We start from the raw sequence: 22,892 nt of genomic DNA, 5'->3' as shown, positions 1-22,892 counted from the left end.
TGTGTGTCAGTCTGTGTCCCAGTGATTATTGTCTGTGTGTCAGTCTGTGTGTCAGTGATTAGTGTCTGTGTGTCAGTCTGTGTCCCAGTGATTAGTGTCTGTGTGTCAGTCTGTGTCCCAGTGATTAGTGTCTGTGTGTCAGTCTGTGTCCCAGTGATTAGTGTCTGTGTGTCAGTCTGTGTCCCAGTGATTAGTGTCTGTGTGTCAGTCTGTGTCCCAGTGATTAGTGTCTGTGTGTCAGTCTGTGTGTCCCAGTGATTAGTGTCTGTGTGTCAGTCTGTGTCCCAGTGATTAGTGTCTGTGTGTCAGTCTGTGTCCCAGTGATTAGTGTCTGTGTGTCAGTCTGTGTCCCAGTGATTAGTGTCTGTGTGTCAGTCTGTGTGTCCCAGTGATTAGTGTCTGTGTGTCAGTCTGTGTGTCCCAGTGATTAGTGTCTGTGTGTCAGTCTGTGTCCCAGTGATTAGTGTCTGTGTGTCAGTGTGTGTCCCAGTGATTAGTGTCTGTGTGTCAGTCTGTGTGTCCCAGTGATTAGTGTCTGTGTGTCAGTCTGTGTCCCAGTGATTAGTGTCTGTGTGTCAGTCTGTGTCCCAGTGATTAGTGTCTGTGTGTCAGTCTGTGTGTCCCAGTGATTAGTGTCTGTGTGTCAGTCTGTGTGTCCCAGTGATTAGTGTCTGTGTGTCAGTCTGTGTCCCAGTGATTAGTGTCTGTGTGTCAGTGTGTGTCCCAGTGATTAGTGTCTGTGTGTCAGTCTGTGTGTCCCAGTGATTAGTGTCTGTGTGTCAGTCTGTGTGTCAGTGATTAGTGTCTGTGTGTCAGTCTGTGTCCCAGTGATTAGTGTCTGTGTGTCAGTCTGTGTCCCAGTGATTAGTGTCTGTGTGTCAGTCTGTGTCCCAGTGATTAGTGTCTGTGTGTCAGTCTGTGTGTCCCAGTGATTAGTGTCTGTGTGTCAGTCTGTGTCCCAGTGATTAGTGTCTGTGTGTCAGTCTGTGTCCCAGTGATTAGTGTCTGTGTGTCAGTCTGTGTGTCCCAGTGATTAGTGTCTGTGTGTCAGTCTGTGTCCCAGTGATTAGTGTCTGTGTGTCAGTCTGTGTGTCCCAGTGATTAGTGTCTGTGTGTCAGTCTGTGTCCCAGTGATTAGTGTCTGTGTGTCAGTCTGTGTCCCAGTGATTAGTGTCTGTGTGTCAGTCTGTGTCCCAGTGATTAGTGTCTGTGTGTCAGTCTGTGTCCCAGTGATTAGTGTCTGTGTGTCAGTCTGTGTCCCAGTGATTAGTGTCTGTGTGTCAGTCTGTGTCCCAGTGATTAGTGTCTGTGTGTCACTGTGTGTCCCAGTGATTAGTGTCTGTGTGTCAGTCTGTGTCCCAGTGATTAGTGTCTGTGTGTCAGTCTGTGTGTCCCAGTGATTAGTGTCTGTGTGTCAGTCTGTGTCCCAGTGATTAGTGTCTGTGTGTCACTGTGTGTCCCAGTGATTAGTGTCTGTGTGTCAGTCTGTGTCCCAGTGATTAGTGTCTGTGTGTCAGTCTGTGTGTCCCAGTGATTAGTGTCTGTGTGTCAGTCTGTGTGTCCCAGTGATTAGTGTCTGTGTGTCAGTCTGTGTGTCCCAGTGATTAGTGTCTGTGTGTCAGTCTGTGTGTCCCAGTGATTAGTGTCTGTGTGTCAGTCTGTGTGTCCCAGTGATTAGTGTCTGTGTGTCAGTCTGTGTCCCAGTGATTAGTGTCTGTGTGTCAGTCTGTGTCCCAGTGATTAGTGTCTGTGTGTCAGTCTGTGTGTCCCAGTGATTAGTGTCTGTGTGTCAGTCTGTGTCCCAGTGATTAGTGTCTGTGTGTCAGTCTGTGTGTCCCAGTGATTAGTGTCTGTGTGTCATCTGTGTCCCAGTGATTAGTGTCTGTGTGTCAGTCTGTGTGTCCCAGTGATTAGTGTCTGTGTGTCAGTCTGTGTCCCAGTGATTAGTGTCTGTGTGTCAGTCTGTGTGTCCCAGTGATTAGTGTCTGTGTGTCAGTCTGTGTCCCAGTGATTAGTGTCTGTGTGTCAGTCTGTGTCCCAGTGATTAGTGTCTGTGTGTCAGTCTGTGTCCCAGTGATTAGTGTCTGTGTGTCAGTGTGTGTCCCAGTGATTAGTGTCTGTGTGTCAGTCTGTGTCCCAGTGATTAGTGTCTGTGTGTCAGTCTGTGTCCCAGTGATTAGTGTCTGTGTGTCAGTCTGTGTCCCAGTGATTAGTGTCTGTGTGTCAGTCTGTGTGTCCCAGTGATTAGTGTCTGTGTGTCAGTCTGTGTCCCAGTGATTAGTGTCTGTGTGTCACTGTGTCCCAGTGATTAGTGTCTGTGTGTCAGTCTGTGTCCCAGTGATTAGTGTCTGTGTGTCAGTCTGTGTCCCAGTGATTAGTGTCTGTGTGTCAGTCTGTGTCCCAGTGATTAGTGTCTGTGTGTCAGTCTGTGTCCCAGTGATTAGTGTCTGTGTGTCAGTCTGTGTGTCCCAGTGATTAGTGTCTGTGTGTCAGTCTGTGTGTCCCAGTGATTAGTGTCTGTGTGTCAGTCTGTGTCCCAGTGATTAGAGTCTGTGTGTCAGTCTGTGTCCCAGTGATTAGTGTCTGTGTGTCAGTCTGTGTGTCCCAGTGATTAGTGTCTGTGTGTCAGTCTGTGTCCCAGTGATTAGTGTCTGTGTGTCAGTCTGTGTCCCAGTGATTAGAGTCTGTGTGTCAGTCTGTGTCCCAGTGATTAGTGTCTGTGTGTCAGTCTGTGTCCCAGTGATTAGTGTCAGTGTGTCGGTCTGTGTGTCCCAGTGATTAGTGTCTGTGTGTCAGTCTGTGTGTCCCAGTGATTAGTGTCTGTGTGTCAGTCTGTGTCCCAGTGATTAGTGTCTGTGTGTCAGTCTGTGTCCCAGTGATTAGTGTCAGTGTGTCAGTCTGTGTGTCCCAGTGATTAGTGTCTGTGTGTCAGTCTGTGTCCCAGTGATTAGAGTCTGTGTGTCAGTCTGTGTCCCAGTGATTAGTGTCTGTGTGTCAGTCTGTGTCCCAGTGATTAGTGTCTGTGTGTCAGTCTGTGTCCCAGTGATTAGTGTCTGTGTGTCAGTCTGTGTCCCAGTGATTAGTGTCTGTGTGTCAGTCTGTGTCCCAGTGATTAGTGTCTGTGTGTCAGTCTGTGTCCCAGTGATTAGTGTCTGTGTGTCAGTCTGTGTGTCCCAGTGATTAGTGTCTGTGTGTCAGTCTGTGTGTCCCAGTGATTAGTGTCTGTGTGTCAGTCTGTGTGTCCCAGTGATTAGTGTCTGTGTGTCAGTCTGTGTCCCAGTGATTAGTGTCTGTGTGTCAGTCTGTGTCCCAGTGATTAGTGTCTGTGTGTCAGTCTGTGTCCCAGTGATTAGTGTCTGTGTGTCAGTGTGTGTCCCAGTGATTAGTGTCTGTGTGTCAGTCTGTGTGTCCCAGTGATTAGTGTCTGTGTGTCAGTCTGTGTGTCCCAGTGATTAGTGTCTGTGTGTCAGTCTGTGTCCCAGTGATTAGTGTCTGTGTGTCAGTCTGTGTCCCAGTGATTAGTGTCTGTGTGTCAGTCTGTGTCCCAGTGATTAGTGTCTGTGTGTCAGTCTGTGTCCCAGTGATTAGTGTCTGTGTGTCAGTCTGTGTCCCAGTGATTAGTGTCTGTGTGTCAGTGTGTGTCCCAGTGATTAGTGTCTGTGTGTCAGTCTGTGTCCCAGTGATTAGTGTCAGTGTGTCAGTCTGTGTGTCCCAGTGATTAGTGTCTGTGTGTCAGTCTGTGTGTCCCAGTGATTAGTGTCTGTGTGTCAGTCTGTGTGTCCCAGTGATTAGTGTCTGTGTGTCAGTCTGTGTCCCAGTGATTAGTGTCTGTGTGTCAGTCTGTGTCCCAGTGATTAGTGTCTGTGTGTCAGTCTGTGTCCCAGTGATTAGTGTCTGTGTGTCAGTCTGTGTGTCCCAGTAATTAGTGTCTGTGTGTCAGTCTGTGTGTCCCAGTGATTAGTGTCTGTGTGTCAGTCTGTGTCCCAGTGATTAGTGTCTGTGTGTCAGTCTGTGTCCCAGTGATTAGTGTCTGTGTGTCAGTCTGTGTCCCAGTGATTAGTGTCTGTGTGTCAGTCTGTGTGTCCCAGTGATTAGTGTCTGTGTGTCAGTCTGTGTGTCCCAGTGATTAGTGTCTGTGTGTCAGTGTGTGTCCCAGTGATTAGTGTCTGTGTGTCAGTCTGTGTCCCAGTGATTATTGTCTGTGTGTCAGTCTGTGTCCCAGTGATTATTGTCTGTGTGTCAGTGTGTGTCCCAGTGATTAGTGTCTGTGTGTCAGTCTGTGTCCCAGTGATTAGTGTCTGTGTGTCAGTCTGTGTCCCAGTGATTAGTGTCTGTGTGTCACTGTGTCCCAGTGATTAGTGTCAGTGTGTCAGTCTGTGTCCCAGTGATTAGTGTCTGTGTGTCAGTCTGTGTGTCCCAGTGATTAGTGTCTGTGTGTCAGTCTGTGTGTCCCAGTGATTAGTGTCTGTGTGTCAGTGTGTGTGTCCCAGTGATTAGTGTCTGTGTGTCAGTCTGTGTCCCAGTGATTAGTGTCTGTGTGTCAGTCTGTGTGTCCCAGTGATTAGTGTCTGTGTGTCAGTCTGTGTCCCAGTGATTAGTGTCAGTGTGTCGGTCGGGTAATGTTTGTGCTGCTACAGGACGGGGAGGTGATCGGAATAAATACTATGAAGGTGACCGCTGGAATCTCCTTCGCAATCCCTTCCGACAGAGTGCGTGAATTCCTACAGCATGAGGAGAAGAGGAGGAGTCAAAGTGAGTCCGAGTGAGGGGAGGAGAGGAGGATGAGTAAGGTGAGGGAAGGTATGAGTGAGGGGGGTGGGGAAAGTGAGGACAGGAGGATGAGCAAGGAGGGAATGTGAGGGAGAAGTATATGGTAGAAGAGGAGGTTGGATGTGAGTGAGCAGGGTGAGTGGCAGGGTGAGTGGAGGAGGAGAGTAGTATGAGTGTATGGGGATGAGAGTAAAGGCAGGGAGAATGGGATTGTGCGAGTGTGGGGAGTAGAGTAGGGAGTGAGTAAGGGGATAAGTGATTGAGTAAGGGTAGGGAAAATATGAGTGAGAAGAGTAGGGAGTGTGTTGGGATATGTGAGTGTAAGAGCAGGGAGAAGAGTAGGGAGTGTGTGTTGGGATATGCGAGTGTGAGTAAGAGCAGGGAGAAGAGTAGGTAATGTGTGTTGGGATATGTGAGTGTGAGTAATAGAAGGGAGAAGAGTAGGGAGTGTGTGTTGGGATATGCGAGTGTGAGTAAGAGCAGGGAGAAGAGTAGGGAATGTGTGTTGGGATATGTGAGTGTGAGTAATAGAAGGGAGAAGAGTAGGGAGTGTGTGTTGGGATATGTGAGTGTAAGAGCAGGGAGAAGAGTAGGGAGTGTGTGTTGGGATGTGTGAGTAAGAGCAGGGAGAAGAGTAGGGAGTGTGTGTTGGGATATGTGAGTGTAAGAGCAGGGAGAAGAGTAGGGAGTGTGTGTTGGGATATGTGAGTGTGAGTAAGAGCAGGGAGAAGAGTAGGGAGTGTGTGTTGGGATGTGAGTGTGAGTAAGAGCAGGGAGAATGAGAGAAGAGTAGGGAGTGTGTGTTGGGATATGTGAGTGTGAGTAAGAGCAGGGAAAAGAGTAGTGAGTGTGTGTTGGGATATGTGAGTGTGAGTAAGAGCAGGGAGAAGAGTAGGGAGTGTGTGTTGGGATATGTGAGTGTGAGTAAGAGCAGGGAGAAGAGTAGGGAGTGTGTGTTGGGATATGTGAGTGAGTAAAAGCAGGGAGAATGAGAGAAGAGTAGGGAGTGCGTGTTGGGATATGTGAGTGTAAGAACAGGGAGAAGAGTAGGGAGTGTGTGTTGGGATATGCGAGTGTGAGTAAGAGCAGGGAGAAGAGTAGGGAATGTGTGTTGGGATATGTGAGTGTGAGTAATAGCAGGGAGAAGAGTAGGGAGTGTGTGTTGGGATATGTGAGTGTGAGTAAGAGCAGGGAGAAGAGTAGGGAGTGTGTGTTGGGATATGTGAGTGTGAGTAAGAGCAGGGAGAAGAGTAGGGAGTGTGTGTTGGGATATGTGAGTGTGAGTAAGAGCAGGAAGAAGAGTAGGGAGTGTGTGTTGGGATATGTGAGTGTGAGTAAGAGCAGGGAGAAGAGTAGGGAGTGTGTGTTGGGTATGTGAGTGTGAGTAATAGCAGGGAGAATGAGAGAAGAGTAGGGAGTGTGTGTTGGGATATGTGAGTGAGTAAGAGCAGGGAGAATGAGAGAAGAGTAGGGAGTGTGTGTTGGGATATGTGAGTGTGAGTAAGAGCAGGGAGAATGAGAGAAGAGTAGGGAGTGTGTGTTGGGATATGTGAGTGTGAGTAAGAGCAGGGAGAAGAGTAGTGAGTGTGTGTTGGGATATGTGAGTGTGAGTAAGAGCAGGGAGAAGAGTAGGGAGTGTGTGTTGGGATATGTGAGTGTGAGTAAGAGCAGGGAGAAGAGTAGGGAGTGTGTGTTGGGATATGTGAGTGAGTAAAAGCAGGGAGAATGAGAGAAGAGTAGGGAGTGCGTGTTGGGATATGTGAGTGTAAGAACAGGGAGAAGAGTAGGGAGTGTGTGTTGGGATATGCGAGTGTGAGTAAGAGCAGGGAGAAGAGTAGGGAATGTGTGTTGGGATATGTGAGTGTGAGTAATAGCAGGGAGAAGAGTAGGGAGTGTGTGTTGGGATATGTGAGTGTGAGTAAGAGCAGGGAGAAGAGTAGGGAGTGTGTGTTGGGATATGTGAGTGTGAGTAAGAGCAGGGAGAAGAGTAGGGAGTGTGTGTTGGGATATGTGAGTGTGAGTAAGAGCAGGAAGAAGAGTAGGGAGTGTGTGTTGGGATATGTGAGTGTGAGTAAGAGCAGGGAGAAGAGTAGGGAGTGTGTGTTGGGTATGTGAGTGTGAGTAATAGCAGGGATAAGAGTAGGGAGTGTGTGTTGGGATATGTGAGTGTAAGAGCAGGGAGAAGAGTAGGGAGTGTGTGTTGGGATTTGTGAGTGAGTAAAAGCAGGGAGAATGAGAGAAGAGTAGGGAGTGCGTGTTGGGATATGTGAGTGTAAGAGCAGGGAGAAGAGTAGGGAGTGTGTGTTGGGATATGCGAGTGTGAATAAGAGCAGGGAGAAGAGTAGGGAATGTGTGTTGGGATATGTGAGTGTGAGTAATAGCAGGGATAAGAGTAGGGAGTGTGTGTTGGGATATGTGAGTGTAAGAGCAGGGAGAAGAGTAGGGAGTGTGTGTTGGGATATGTGAGTGAGTAAGAGCAGGGAGAATGAGAGAAGAGTAGGGAGTGTGTGTTGGGATATGTGAGTGTGAGTAAGAGCAGGGAGAATGAGAGAAGAGTAGGGAGTGTGTGTTGGGATATGTGAGTGTGAGTAAGAGCAGGGAGAAGAGTAGTGAGTGTGTGTTGGGATATGTGAGTGTGAGTAAGAGCAGGGAGAAGAGTAGGGAGTGTGTGTTGGGATATGTGAGTGTGAGTAAGAGCAGGGAGAAGAGTAGGGAGTGTGTGTTGGGATATGTGAGTGAGTAAAAGCAGGGAGAATGAGAGAAGAGTAGGGAGTGCGTGTTGGGATATGTGAGTGTAAGAACAGGGAGAAGAGTAGGGAGTGTGTGTTGGGATATGCGAGTGTGAGTAAGAGCAGGGAGAAGAGTAGGGAATGTGTGTTGGGATATGTGAGTGTGAGTAATAGCAGGGAGAAGAGTAGGGAGTGTGTGTTGGGATATGTGAGTGTGAGTAAGAGCAGGGAGAAGAGTAGGGAGTGTGTGTTGGGATATGTGAGTGTGAGTAAGAGCAGGGAGAAGAGTAGGGAGTGTGTGTTGGGATATGTGAGTGTGAGTAAGAGCAGGAAGAAGAGTAGGGAGTGTGTGTTGGGATATGTGAGTGTGAGTAAGAGAAGGGAGAAGAGTAGGGAGTGTGTGTTGGGTATGTGAGTGTGAGTAATAGCAGGGATAAGAGTAGGGAGTGTGTGTTGGGATATGTGAGTGTAAGAGCAGGGAGAAGAGTAGGGAGTGTGTGTTGGGATATGTGAGTGAGTAAAAGCAGGGAGAATGAGAGAAGAGTAGGGAGTGCGTGTTGGGATATGTGAGTGTAAGAGCAGGGAGAAGAGTAGGGAGTGTGTGTTGGGATATGCGAGTGTGAATAAGAGCAGGGAGAAGAGTAGGGAATGTGTGTTGGGATATGTGAGTGTGAGTAATAGCAGGGATAAGAGTAGGGAGTGTGTGTTGGGATATGTGAGTGTAAGAGCAGGGAGAAGAGTAGGGAGTGTGTGTTGGGATATGTGAGTGAGTAAGAGCAGGGAGAATGAGAGAAGAGTAGGGAGTGTGTGTTGGGATATGTGAGTGTGAGTAAGAGCAGGGAGAATGAGAGAAGAGTAGGGAGTGTGTGTTGGGATATGTGAGTGTGAGTAAGAGCAGGGAGAAGAGTAGTGAGTGTGTGTTGGGATATGTGAGTGTGAGTAAGAGCAGGGAGAAGAGTAGGGAGTGTGTGTTGGGATATGTGAGTGTGAGTAAGAGCAGGGAGAAGAGTAGGGAGTGTGTGTTGGGATATGTGAGTGAGTAAAAGCAGGGAGAATGAGAGAAGAGTAGGGAGTGTGTGTTGGGATATGCGAGTGTGAGTAAGAGCAGGGAGAAGAGTAGGGAATGTGTGTTGGGATATGTGAGTGTGAGTAATAGCAGGGAGAAGAGTAGGGAGTGTGTGTTGGGATATGTGAGTGTAAGAGCAGGGAGAAGAGTAGGGAGTGTGTGTTGGGATATGTGAGTGAGTAAGAGCAGGGAGAATGAGAGAAGAGTAGGGAGTGTGTGTTGGGATATGTGAGTGTGAGTAAGAGCAGGGAGAAGAGTAGTGAGTGTGTGTTGGGATATGTGAGTGTGAGTAAGAACAGGGAGAAGAGTAGGGAGTGTGTGTTGAGATATGTGAGTGTGAGTAAGAGCAGGGAGAAGAGTAGGGAGTGTGTGTTGGGATATGTGAGTGTGAGTAAGAGCAGGGAGAAGAGTAGGGAGTGTGTTGGGATATGTGAGTGTGAGTAAGAGCAGGGCGAAGATGAGGGAGTGTGTGTTGGGACATGTGAGTGTGAGTAAGAGCAGGGAGAAGAGTAGGGAGTGTGTGTTGGGATATGTGAGTGTGAGTAAGAGCAGGGAGAAGAGTAGGGAGTGTGTGTTGGGATATGTATGTGTGAGTAAGAGCAGGGAGAAGAGTAGGGAGTGTGTGTTGGGATATGTGAGTGAGTAAGAGCAGGGAGAATGAGAGAAGAGTAGGGAGTGTGTGTTGGGATATGTGAGTGTGAGTAAGAGCAGGGAGAATGAGAGAAGAGTAGGGAGTGTGTGTTGGGATATGTGAGTGTAAGAGCAGGGAGAAGAGTAGGGAGTGTGTGTTGGGATATGTGAGTGTGAGTAAGAGCAGGGAGAAGAGTAGTGAGTGTGTGTTGGGATATGTGAGTGTGAGTAAGAGCAGGGAGAAGAGTAGGGAGTGTGTGTTGGGATATGTGAGTGTGAGAAAGAGCAGGGAGAAGAGTAGGGAGTGTGTGTTGGGATATGTGAGTGTGAGTAAGAGCAGGGAGAAGAGTAGGGAGTGTGTTGGGATATGTGAGTGTGAGTAAGAGCAGGGAGAAGAGTAGGGAGTGTGTGTTGGGATATGTGAGTGTGAGTAAGAGCAGGGAGAAGATTAGGGAGTGTGTGTTGGGATATGTGAGTGTGAGTAAGAGCAGGGAGAAGAGTAGGGAGTGTGTGTTGGGATATGTGTGTGTGAGTAAGAGCAGGGAGAAGAGTAGGGAGAGTGTGTTGGGATATGTGAGTGTGAGTAAGAGCAGGGAGAAGAGTAGGGAGTGTGTTGGGATATGTAAGTGTGAGTAAGAGCAGGGAGAAGAGTAGGGAGTGTGTGTTGGGATATGTGAGTGTGAGTAAGAGCAGGGAGAAGAGCAGGGAGTGTGTGGGATATGTGAGTGTGAGTAAGAGCAGGGAGAAGAGTAGGGAGCGTGTGTTGGGATATGTGAGTGTGAGTAAGAGCAGGGAGAAGAGCAGGGAGTGTGTGGGATATGTGAGTGTGAGTAAGAGCAGGGAGAAGAGTAGGGAGTGTGTGTTGGGATATGTGAGTGTGAGTAAGAGCAGGGAGAAGAGCAGGGAGTGTGTGGGATATGTGAGTGTGAGTAAGAGCAGGGAGAAGAGTAGGGAGTGTGTGTTGGGATATGTGAGTGTGAGTAAGAGCAGGGAGAAGAGCAGGGAGTGTGTGGGATATGTGAGTGTGAGTAAGAGCAGGGAGAAGAGTAGGGAGTGTGTTAGGATATGTGAGTGTGAGTAAGAGCAGGGAGAAGAGTAGGGAGTGTGTGTTGGGATATGTGAGTGTGAGTAAGAGCAGGGAGAAGAGCAGGGAGTGTGTGGGATATGTGAGTGTGAGTAAGAGCAGGGAGAAGAGTAGGGAGTGTGTGTTGGGATATGTGAGTGTGAGTAAGAGCAGGGAGAAGAGTAGGGAGTGTGTGTTGGGATATGTGTGTGTGAGTAAGAGCAGGGAGAAGAGTAGGGAGAGTGTGTTGGGATATGTGAGTGTGAGTAAGAGCAGGGAGAAGAGTAGGGAGTGTGTTGGGATATGTAAGTGTGAGTAAGAGCAGGGAGAAGAGTAGGGAGTGTGTGTTGGGATATGTGAGTGTGAGTAAGAGCAGGGAGAAGAGCAGGGAGTGTGTGGGATATGTGAGTGTGAGTAAGAGCAGGGAGAAGAGTAGGGAGCGTGTGTTGGGATATGTGAGTGTGAGTAAGAGCAGGGAGAAGAGCAGGGAGTGTGTGGGATATGTGAGTGTGAGTAAGAGCAGGGAGAAGAGTAGGGAGTGTGTGTTGGGATATGTGAGTGTGAGTAAGAGCAGGGAGAAGAGCAGGGAGTGTGTGGGATATGTGAGTGTGAGTAAGAGCAGGGAGAAGAGTAGGGAGTGTGTGTTGGGATATGTGAGTGTGAGTAAGAGCAGGGAGAAGAGCAGGGAGTGTGTGGGATATGTGAGTGTGAGTAAGAGCAGGGAGAAGAGTAGGGAGTGTGTTAGAATATGTGAGTGTGAGTAAGAGCAGGGAGAAGAGTAGGGAGTGTGTGTTGGGATATGTGAGTGTGAGGAAGAGCAGGGAGAAGAGCAGGGAGTGTGTGGGATATGTGAGTGTGAGTAAGAGCAGGGAGAAGAGTAGGGAGTGTGTGTTGGGATATGTGAGTGTGAGTAAGAGCAGGGAGAAGAGTAGGGAGTGTGTGTTGGGATATGTGAGTGTGAGTAAGAGCAGGGAGAAGAGTAGGGAGTGTGTTGGGATATGTGAGTGTGAGTAAGAGCAGGGAGAAGGCAGGGAGTGTGTGGGATATGTGAGTGTGAGTAAGAGCAGGGAGAAGAGCAGGGAGTGTGTGTTGGGATATGTGAGTGTGAGTAAGAGCAGGGAGAAGAGTAGGGAGTGTGTTGGGATATGTGAGTGTGAGTAAGAGCAGGGAGAAGAGTAGGGAGTGTGTGTTGGGATATGTGAGTGTGAGTAAGAGCAGGGAGAAGAGCAGGGAGTGTGTGGGATATGTGAGTGTGAGTAAGAGCAGGGAGAAGAGTAGGGAGTGTGTGTTGGGATATGTGAGTGTGAGTAAGAGCAGGGAGAAGAGCAGGGAGTGTGTGGGATATGTGAGTGTGAGTAAGAGCAGGGAGAAGAGTAGGGAGTGTGTGTTGGGATATGTGAGTGTGAGTAAGAGCAGGAAGAAGAGTAGGGAGTGTGTGTTGGGATATGTGAGTGTGAGTAAGAGCAGGGAGAAGAGTAGGGAGTGTGTGTTGGGTATGTGAGTGTGAGTAATAGCAGGGATAAGAGTAGGGAGTGTGTGTTGGGATATGTGAGTGTAAGAGCAGGGAGAAGAGTAGGGAGTGTGTGTTGGGATATGTGAGTGAGTAAAAGCAGGGAGAATGAGAGAAGAGTAGGGAGTGCGTGTTGGGATATGTGAGTGTAAGAGCAGGGAGAAGAGTAGGGAGTGTGTGTTGGGATATGCGAGTGTGAATAAGAGCAGGGAGAAGAGTAGGGAATGTGTGTTGGGATATGTGAGTGTGAGTAATAGCAGGGATAAGAGTAGGGAGTGTGTGTTGGGATATGTGAGTGTAAGAGCAGGGAGAAGAGTAGGGAGTGTGTGTTGGGATATGTGAGTGAGTAAGAGCAGGGAGAATGAGAGAAGAGTAGGGAGTGTGTGTTGGGATATGTGAGTGTGAGTAAGAGCAGGGAGAATGAGAGAAGAGTAGGGAGTGTGTGTTGGGATATGTGAGTGTGAGTAAGAGCAGGGAGAAGAGTAGTGAGTGTGTGTTGGGATATGTGAGTGTGAGTAAGAGCAGGGAGAAGAGTAGGGAGTGTGTGTTGGGATATGTGAGTGTGAGTAAGAGCAGGGAGAAGAGTAGGGAGTGTGTGTTGGGATATGTGAGTGTGAGTAAGAGCAGGAAGAAGAGTAGTGAGTGTGTGTTGGGATATGTGAGTGTGAGTAAGAGCAGGGAGAAGAGTAGGGAGTGTGTGTTGGGATATGTGAGTGTGAGTAAGAGCAGGGAGAAGAGTAGGGAGTGTGTGTTGGGATATGTGAGTGAGTAAAAGCAGGGAGAATGAGAGAAGAGTAGGGAGTGCGTGTTGGGATATGTGAGTGTAAGAACAGGGAGAAGAGTAGGGAGTGTGTGTTGGGATATGCGAGTGTGAGTAAGAGCAGGGAGAAGAGTAGGGAATGTGTGTTGGGATATGTGAGTGTGAGTAATAGCAGGGAGAAGAGTAGGGAGTGTGTGTTGGGATATGTGAGTGTGAGTAAGAGCAGGGAGAAGAGTAGGGAGTGTGTGTTGGGATATGTGAGTGTGAGTAAGAGCAGGGAGAAGAGTAGGGAGTGTGTGTTGGGATATGTGAGTGTGAGTAAGAGCAGGAAGAAGAGTAGGGAGTGTGTGTTGGGATATGTGAGTGTGAGTAAGAGCAGGGAGAAGAGTAGGGAGTGTGTGTTGGGTATGTGAGTGTGAGTAATAGCAGGGATAAGAGTAGGGAGTGTGTGTTGGGATATGTGAGTGTAAGAGCAGGGAGAAGAGTAGGGAGTGTGTGTTGGGATATGTGAGTGAGTAAAAGCAGGGAGAATGAGAGAAGAGTAGGGAGTGCGTGTTGGGATATGTGAGTGTAAGAGCAGGGAGAAGAGTAGGGAGTGTGTGTTGGGATATGCGAGTGTGAATAAGAGCAGGGAGAAGAGTAGGGAATGTGTGTTGGGATATGTGAGTGTGAGTAATAGCAGGGATAAGAGTAGGGAGTGTGTGTTGGGATATGTGAGTGTAAGAGCAGGGAGAAGAGTAGGGAGTGTGTGTTGGGATATGTGAGTGAGTAAGAGCAGGGAGAATGAGAGAAGAGTAGGGAGTGTGTGTTGGGATATGTGAGTGTGAGTAAGAGCAGGGAGAATGAGAGAAGAGTAGGGAGTGTGTGTTGGGATATGTGAGTGTGAGTAAGAGCAGGGAGAAGAGTAGTGAGTGTGTGTTGGGATATGTGAGTGTGAGTAAGAGCAGGGAGAAGAGTAGGGAGTGTGTGTTGGGATATGTGAGTGTGAGTAAGAGCAGGGAGAAGAGTAGGGAGTGTGTGTTGGGATATGTGAGTGTGAGTAAGAGCAGGAAGAAGAGTAGTGAGTGTGTGTTGGGATATGTGAGTGTGAGTAAGAGCAGGGAGAAGAGTAGGGAGTGTGTGTTGGGATATGTGAGTGTGAGTAAGAGCAGGGAGAAGAGTAGGGAGTGTGTGTTGGGATATGTGAGTGAGTAAAAGCAGGGAGAATGAGAGAAGAGTAGGGAGTGCGTGTTGGGATATGTGAGTGTAAGAACAGGGAGAAGAGTAGGGAGTGTGTGTTGGGATATGCGAGTGTGAGTAAGAGCAGGGAGAAGAGTAGGGAATGTGTGTTGGGATATGTGAGTGTGAGTAATAGCAGGGAGAAGAGTAGGGAGTGTGTGTTGGGATATGTGAGTGTGAGTAAGAGCAGGGAGAAGAGTAGGGAGTGTGTGTTGGGATATGTGAGTGTGAGTAAGAGCAGGGAGAAGAGTAGGGAGTGTGTGTTGGGATATGTGAGTGTGAGTAAGAGCAGGAAGAAGAGTAGGGAGTGTGTGTTGGGATATGTGAGTGTGAGTAAGAGCAGGGAGAAGAGTAGGGAGTGTGTGTTGGGTATGTGAGTGTGAGTAATAGCAGGGATAAGAGTAGGGAGTGTGTGTTGGGATATGTGAGTGTAAGAGCAGGGAGAAGAGTAGGGAGTGTGTGTTGGGATATGTGAGTGAGTAAAAGCAGGGAGAATGAGAGAAGAGTAGGGAGTGCGTGTTGGGATATGTGAGTGTAAGAGCAGGGAGAAGAGTAGGGAGTGTGTGTTGGGATATGCGAGTGTGAATAAGAGCAGGGAGAAGAGTAGGGAATGTGTGTTGGGATATGTGAGTGTGAGTAATAGCAGGGATAAGAGTAGGGAGTGTGTGTTGGGATATGTGAGTGTAAGAGCAGGGAGAAGAGTAGGGAGTGTGTGTTGGGATATGTGAGTGAGTAAGAGCAGGGAGAATGAGAGAAGAGTAGGGAGTGTGTGTTGGGATATGTGAGTGTGAGTAAGAGCAGGGAGAATGAGAGAAGAGTAGGGAGTGTGTGTTGGGATATGTGAGTGTGAGTAAGAGCAGGGAGAAGAGTAGTGAGTGTGTGTTGGGATATGTGAGTGTGAGTAAGAGCAGGGAGAAGAGTAGGGAGTGTGTGTTGGGATATGTGAGTGTGAGTAAGAGCAGGGAGAAGAGTAGGGAGTGTGTTGGGATATGTGAGTGTGAGTAAGAGCAGGAAGAAGAGTAGTGAGTGTGTGTTGGGATCACACTCACATATCCCAACACACACTCCCTACTCTTCTCCCTGCTCTTACTCACACTCACATATCCCAACACACACTCACTACTCTTCTCCCTGCTCTTACTCACACTCACATATCCCAACACACACTCCCTACTCTTCTCTCATTCTCCCTGCTCTTACTCACACTCACATATCCCAACACACACTCCCTACTCTTCTCTCATTCTCCCTGCTCTTACTCACTCACATATCCCAACACACACTCCCTACTCTTCTCCCTGCTCTTACACTCACATATCCCAACACACACTCCCTACTCTTATCCCTGCTATTACTCACACTCACATATCCCAACACACATTCCCTACTCTTCTCCCTGCTCTTATTCACACTCGCATATCCCAACACACACTCCCTACTCTTCTCCCTGCTCTTACACTCACATATCCCAACACGCACTCCCTACTCTTCTCTCATTCTCCCTGCTTTTACTCACTCACATATCCCAACACACACTCCCTACTCTTCTCCCTGCTCTTACACTCACATATCCCAATACACACTCCCTACTCTTATCCCTGCTATTACTCACACTCACATACCCAACACACACTCCCTACTCTTCTCCCTGCTCTTACTCACACTCACATATCCCAACACACACTCCCTACTCTTCTTCCTGCTCTTACTCACACTCACATATCCCAACACACACTCCCTACTCTTCTCCCTGCTCTTACTCACACTCACATATCCCAACACACACTCCCTACTCTTCTCCCTGCTCTTACTCACACTCACATATCCCAACACACACTCCCTACTCTTCTCCCTGCTATTACTCACTCACATATCCCAACACACATTCCCTACTCTTCTCCCTGCTCTTACTCACACTCGCATATCCCAACACACACTCCCTACTCTTCTCCCTGTTCTTACACTCACATATCCCAACACGCACTCCCTACTCTTCTCTCATTCTCCCTGCTTTTACTCACTCACATATCCCAACACACACTCCCTACTCTTCTCCCTGCTCTTACTCACACTCACATATCCCAACACACACTCCCTACTCTTCTCCCTGCTCTTACTCACACTCACATATCCCAACACACACTCACTACTCTTCTTCCTGCTCTTACTCACACTCACATATCCCAACACACACTCCCTACTCTTCTCCCTGCTCCTACTCACACTCACATATCCCAACACACACTCCCTACTCTTCTCCCTGCTCTTACTCACACTCACATATCCCAACACACACTCACTACTCTTCTCCCTGCTCTTACTCACACTCACATAAGAGTGTGAGTAAGAGCAGGGAGAAGAGCAGGGAGTGTGTGGGATATGTGAGTGTGAGTAAGAGCAGGGAGAAGAGTAGGGAGTGTGTGTTGGGATATGTGAGTGTGAGTAAGAGCAGGGAGAAGAGTAGGGAGTGTGTGTTGGGATATGCGAGTGTGAGTAAGAGCAGGGAGAATATGAAGGTTTGAGGGAGGAGAGTAGGATGTGAGTGGGAAGGGATAAGTGAGTATGTACTGTATGTGTATCTTTATTTATATAGCACCCTCCAGGTACGCAGCGCAGCACATGTATTGTGTGGTAAATTGGTGCATCACCTCCACAGGTCCCATTAGTATCATCTCCTTTTATAAGTGAATCCAGTGTCCAGGATCAATGTGTAATAAGTGAGCTATAGTAGCCTCACAGGGTGATGGCCAGGACTCGTTGGTGCCCACACGGCTACCAAACCACGTCTCCAACATACATCAATTCACCCCTGGGGCAATCACATATAATAGTCCAGCAATGGAGGTAAACAATGATGGGCTATGCCCGTTACCTTCCTTCCATGGTATCCGGGTGAGAGGATTCTCCAGCGCGCAGCCCTCAGAAGGTAAGTACAGAACAGCAGAAGAGAAGAGGGGCACAACTCACAGCGAGGGCATCAGCAACCGCAAATGGTGAGGGCAACTCCAAAAGTGGGTAAAAATATATCATACTTTAATGGTCACAATGCAGATAGGACCACGCACCAACGCGTTTCTCTTTCTTTTTATATTAGTAGCGAGATAACTGATCTATTATGGATCAAGATCTTTTTGACTATGATTCATATTTATCTTGCTTCAACTTTTTATATACATTTTTTATATGTTTTTCTATTTCTGGATATGTTTATATGCATAAACAGTTTTTTAGAATCATATATTCTGTATTTTTTGTGTGGTTTCTATAGGCAAATATGTGTGTGTCAGGATTTGAAATGAACTATTAAAAAATTGTTCCTTTTTAAACATTTACATATTTTTTCTTTTTCTTTCTTTTTCTTTCTTTTTTATACTTTTTCTTTTCTCTTTTTTTGACACACACATCTTTCCCTATTTGTGATAGGATGGAGGGTTTCTTTTTCCCCTTTCTTATTTTCTGATTTTGAAGGAATAGACAATGCGAGTGTAATTTTCTTATATGTGGTTCTTTCTTAATTGATTTTGTCATTATCATGCTCCTTTAACTATATAAGGACTTGTGATTCAATAGCCACGTTTTGTTAATATTATGCAGTATGCAGTCTATATATATATATATATATATATATATATATATATATATATATACATATATATATATATATACATAAACATAAAAAAGAAAACAGAAAAGAATAAATGAACATATATATATATATATATATATATATATATATATATATATATATATATATATATGTTCATTTATTCTTTTCTGTTTTCTTTTTTATGTTTATGTCCATTTGCATTTGCCTCCCCGTTTGGGTAGCATATAGCAGGGTTATCGGCAGGCCAATCATTGGACTGGAATCTTTCTTTGTCCAATGATGCGTTGTTCGTGTATATTTGTTAGAATATTATTAAAGTTTTGTAATTCAATATTTTTTTACTTTTTCAACTGGCCAATCGGAATGCCTGGTATGTTTTCTCTGTTACATGTGGCAACATTGCGACTCCATTGCGGGACGCTTGTAGATGACGTCACAGCTACCCAATTTTGGCGCGAAGTCTGTCTAGATAAAATGCTTGTGTTTGTATCCCTCTGTACACCTTGAGAAAGTCCTAATCGGACGAAACGCGTTGGTGCGTGGTCCTATCTGCATTGTGACCATTAAAGTATGATATATTTTTACCCACTTTTGGAGTTGCCCTCACCATTTGCGGTTGCTGATGCCCTCGCTGTGAGTTGTGCCCCTCTTCTCTTCTGCTGTTCTGTACTTACCTTCTGAGGGCTGCGCGCTGGAGAATCCTCTCACCCGGATACCATGCAAGGAAGGTAACGGGCATAGCCCATCATTGTTTACCTCCATTGCTGGACTATTATATGTGATTGCCCCAGGGGTGAATTGATGTATGTTGGAGATGTGGTTTGGTAGCCGTGTGGGCACCAACGAGTCCTGGCCATCACCCTGTGAGGCTACTATAGCTCACTTATTACACATTGATCCTGGACACTGGATTCACTTATAAAAGGAGATGATACTAATGGGACCTGTGGAGGTGATGCACCAATTTACCACACAATACATGTGCTGCGCTGCGTACCTGGAGGGTGCTATATAAATAAAGATACACATACAGTACATACTCACTTATCCCTTCACACTCAGATCCTACTCTCCTCCCTCAAACCTTCATATTCTCCCTGCTCTTACTCACACTCGCATATCCCAACACACACTCCCTACTCTTCTCCCTGCTCTTACTCACACTCACATATCCCACACACTCCATGCTCTTCTCCCTGCTCTTACTCACACTCACATATCCCAACACACACTCCCTACTCTTCTCCCTGCTCTTACTCACACTCACATATCCCAACACACTCCCTACTCTTCTCCCTGCTCTTACTCACACTCACATATCCCAACACACACTCCCTACTCTTCTCCCTGCTCTTACTCACACACACATATCCCAACACACACTCCCTACTCTTCTCCCTGCTCTTACTCACACTCACATATCCCAACACACACTCCCTACTCTTCTCCCTGCTCTTACTCACACTTACATATCCCAACACACACTCCCTGCTCTTACTCACACTCGCATATCCCAACACACACTCCCTGCTCTTACTCACACTCGCATATCCCAACACACACTCCCTACTCTTCTCCCTGCTCTTACTCACACTCACATATCCCAACACACACTCCCTGCTCTTCTCCCTGCTCTTACTCACACTTACATATCCCAACACACACTCCCTACTCTTCTCCCTGCTCTTACTCACACTTGCATATCCCAACACACACTCCCTACTCTTCTCCCTGCTCTTACTCACACTCGCATATCCCAACACACACTCCCTACTCTTCTCCCTGCTCGTCCTCACACTCGCATACCCCAACACACACTCCCTGCTCTTACTCACACTCGCATATCCCAACACACACTCCCTACTCTTCCCCCTGCTCGTCCTCACACTCGCATATCCCAACACACACTCCCTGCTCTTACTCACACTCGCATATCCCAACACACACTCCCTGCTCTTACTCACACTCGCATATCCCAACACACACTCCCTGCTCTTACTCACACTCGCATATCCCAACACACACTCCCTGCTCTTACTCACACTCGCATATCCCAACACACACTCCCTGCTCTTACTCACACTCGCATACCCCAACACACACTCCCTGCTCTTCTCCCTGCTCTTACTCACACTCGCATATCCCAACACACACTCCCTGCTCTTCTCCCTGCTCTTACTCACACTTGCATATCCCAACACACACTCCCTGCTCTTACTCACACTCGCATATCCCAACACACACTCCCTGCTCTTCTCCCTGCTCTTACTCACACTCGCATATCCCAACATACACTCCCTGCTCTTCTCCCTGCTCTTACTCACACTCGCATATCCCAACACACACTCCCTGCTCTTCTCCCTGCTCTTACTCACACTCGCATATCCCAACACACACTCCCTGCTCTTACTCACACTCGCATATCCCAACACACACTCCCTGCTCTTCTCCCTGCTCTTACTCACACTCACATATCCCAACACACACTCCCTGCTCTTCTCCCTGCTCTTACTCACACTCGCATATCCCAGCATACACTCCCTGCTCTTCTCCCTGCTCTTACTCACACTCGCATATCCCAACACACACTCCCTGCTCTTACTCACACTCGCATATCCCAACACACACTCCCTGCTCTTCTCCCTGCTCTTACTCACACTCGCATATTCCAACACACACTCCCTGCTCTTCTCCCTGCTCTTACTCACACTCGCATATCCCAACACACACTCCCTGCTCTTCTTCCTGCTCTTACTCACACTCGCATATCCCAACACACACTCCCTGCTCTTCTCCCTGCTCTTACTCACACTCGCATAGCCCAACACACACTCCCTGCTCTTCTCCCTTCTCTTACTCACACTCGCATATCCCACCACACACTCCCTGCTCTTCTCCCTGCTCTTACTCACACTCGCATATCTCAACACACACTCCCTGCTCTTCTCCCTGCTCTTACTCACACTCGCATATCCCAACACACACTCCCTGCTCTTCTCCCTGCTCTTACTCACACTCGCATATCCCAACACACACACTCCCTGCTCTTCTCCCTGCTGTTACTCACACTCGCATATCCCAACACACACTCCCTGCTCTTACTCACACTCGCATATCCCAACACACACTCCCTGCTCTTCTCCCTGCTCTTACTCACACTCGCATATCCCAACAGACACTCCCTGCTCTTCTCCCTGCTCTTACTCACACTCGCATATCCCAACACACTCTCCCTGCTCTTCTCCCTGCTCTTACTCACACTCACATATCCCAACACACACTCCCTACTCTTCTCCCTGCTCTTACTCACACTCACATATCCCAACACACACTCTCCCTGCTCTTCTCCCTGCTCTTACTCACACTCACATATCCCAACACACACTCCCTGCTCTTCTCCCTGCTCTTACTCACACTCGCATATCCCAACACATTTGCGGTTGCTGATGCCCTCGCTGTGAGCTGTGCCCCTCTTCTCTTCTGCTGTTCTACACAGCGCAGCAGTAACACACGGGACATAGTAATATAACACATAATGGGAAGAAGCGCTTCAGGCGTTAAAGTAATAATAGTACAGGGGAAACCCTGCCCCGAAGAGCTTACAAACTATGAGGTAATTAGGGTAAACTTTGAGACCGTAGGAGGTAAGTGCGTCTGCAAGGGGCCACGGTCAGTGCATCTGAGATGTAAGGTATCAGAGCTACTCATATGCTTCGTTAAGGAGGTGGATTTTAAGAAAGGTCCTAAAGGTGGCTAGAGAGGGTGCTGGTCAGATATTGAGGGGAAGGGCATTCCAGAGGTGCGGGGCAGTCAGTGAGAAAGGTTTAAGGCGGGAGACGGCTTTAGATACAAAGGGGGTAGAAAGAAGACATCCTTGAGAAGAACGCAAGAGTCAGGATGGTGCATAGCGAGAAATTAGGGATGAGATGTAAGGAGGGGCAGAAGAGTGTAAAGCTTTAAAAGTGAGGAGAAGAATGGAGTGTGAGATGCGGGATTTGATCGGAAGCCAGGAGAGGGATTTCAGGAGGGAGACGCGGAGACAGATCTAGGAAAGAGTAGAGTGATTCTGGCAGCAGCGTTTAGGATAGATTGTAGGGGAGACAGGTGAGAGGCAGGAAGGCCGGACCGCAGGAGGTTACAGTAATCAAGGCGGGAGAGAATGAGGGCCTAGGGTAGAAAGGTAAATTTGTGTATCAGAATAGAGGTGATATTTGAACCCTAGAGACGTGATAAAGTCACTTTGAGAGGGTGTGAAAAAGAAGAGGTCCCAGGACAGAGCCCTGGGGTACCCCCACAGAGTGATAGAGAGAGGAGGAGGTGTTGGCAAAAGAAACACTGAAAGTACGATGGGAGAGCTAAGAGGGAATTCAGGATAGAGCTTTGTTGCGGATACAAGAGTATGGAGAATGTGAAGGAGAAGAGGGTGGTCCACAGTATCACATGCTGCGGAGAGGTCGAGTAATATGAGCAGAGTGTAATGACCTCTGTCTTTGGCAGCATGAAGGTCATTAGTTATTTTGGTAAGGGCTGTTTCAGTGTACTGAGCAGTGCGGAAGCCAGATTGTAGAGGATCTAGGAGAGAATGGGTGGTGAGAAAATGGAGCAGACGAGTGAATACACGGTGTTCAAGAAGTTTAGAGGCAGGAGGGAGACCTCAACTCCCTCTTACCCTTTCAACTCCCTCTCACCCCCTCACCTCCCTCTCACCCCCTCACCTCCCTCTCACCCCCTCACCTCCCTCTCACCCCCTCTCACTCCCTCACCCCTCTCACTCCCTCACCTCTCTCACCTCCACGCTACGTCTCCCTCAGGCTCCTGGTTCGGTTCCTCGGAAGTGAAGCGACGATACATCGGGATTATGATGCTGACGCTGACTCCCAAGTAAGTGATATACAGACGGGTCACACTGTAACATTATATGTATGCATGTATGTGTGTGTGTGTGTGTGTGTGTATATGTATGTGTGTGTGTGTGTGTGTGTGTGTATATATATATATATAATATCATAATCCAATGCACAGCCGGCACACCATATGCAAGTAAATAAGTTTTGGTGCTTATCCCATAAAAAAAAAAAAATATATATATATATATATATATTTATATTTTTTTTTATGGGATAAGCACTATATATATATACACACACACACACACACACACACACACACACACACACACACACACACACACACACACACACACACACACACACACACACGTGTGTGTATATATGTATTTATATGTACAGGCATACCCCGCATTAACGTACGCAATGGGACCGGAGCATGTATGTAAAGCGAAAACGTACTTAAAGTGAAGCACTACCTTTTTCCACTTATCGATGCATGTACTGTACTGCAATCATCATATACGTGCATAACTGATGTAAATAACACATGTGTAACAGGCTCTATAGTCTCCCCGCTTGTGCACAGCTTTGGTACAGGCAGGGAGCCGGTATTGCTGTTCAGGACGTGCTGACAGGCGCATGCGTGAGCTGCCGTTTGCCTATTGGGCGATATGTACTTACTCGCGAGT

The 22,892-nt window shown here is 47.6% G+C and overlaps 1 protein-coding gene across 1 annotated transcript in view; it reads left to right on the top strand.

The window, feature by feature from the left end:
* The first annotated feature begins 4,604 nt into the window (after window positions 1-4,604).
* Window positions 4,605-22,892, top strand: part of LOC142467945 (serine protease HTRA2, mitochondrial-like) — a 43,118-nt gene continuing 24,830 nt past the window's right edge. The window contains exons 1-2 of the mRNA XM_075573960.1: window positions 4,605-4,752; window positions 22,165-22,234. Of these exons, the coding sequence (XP_075430075.1) occupies window positions 4,620-4,752; window positions 22,165-22,234 (203 nt within the window). The 5' untranslated portion in view covers window positions 4,605-4,619. The remainder of the gene's footprint in view (window positions 4,753-22,164; window positions 22,235-22,892) is intronic.

The sequence above is a fragment of the Ascaphus truei genome, chromosome 1 (genome assembly GCF_040206685.1).
Source record: "Ascaphus truei isolate aAscTru1 chromosome 1, aAscTru1.hap1, whole genome shotgun sequence".
NCBI lineage: Eukaryota > Metazoa > Chordata > Amphibia > Anura > Ascaphidae > Ascaphus > Ascaphus truei.
The sequence above is the reverse complement of the archived record's forward strand: the minus strand, read 5'-3'. Positions and strand labels throughout refer to the sequence as shown.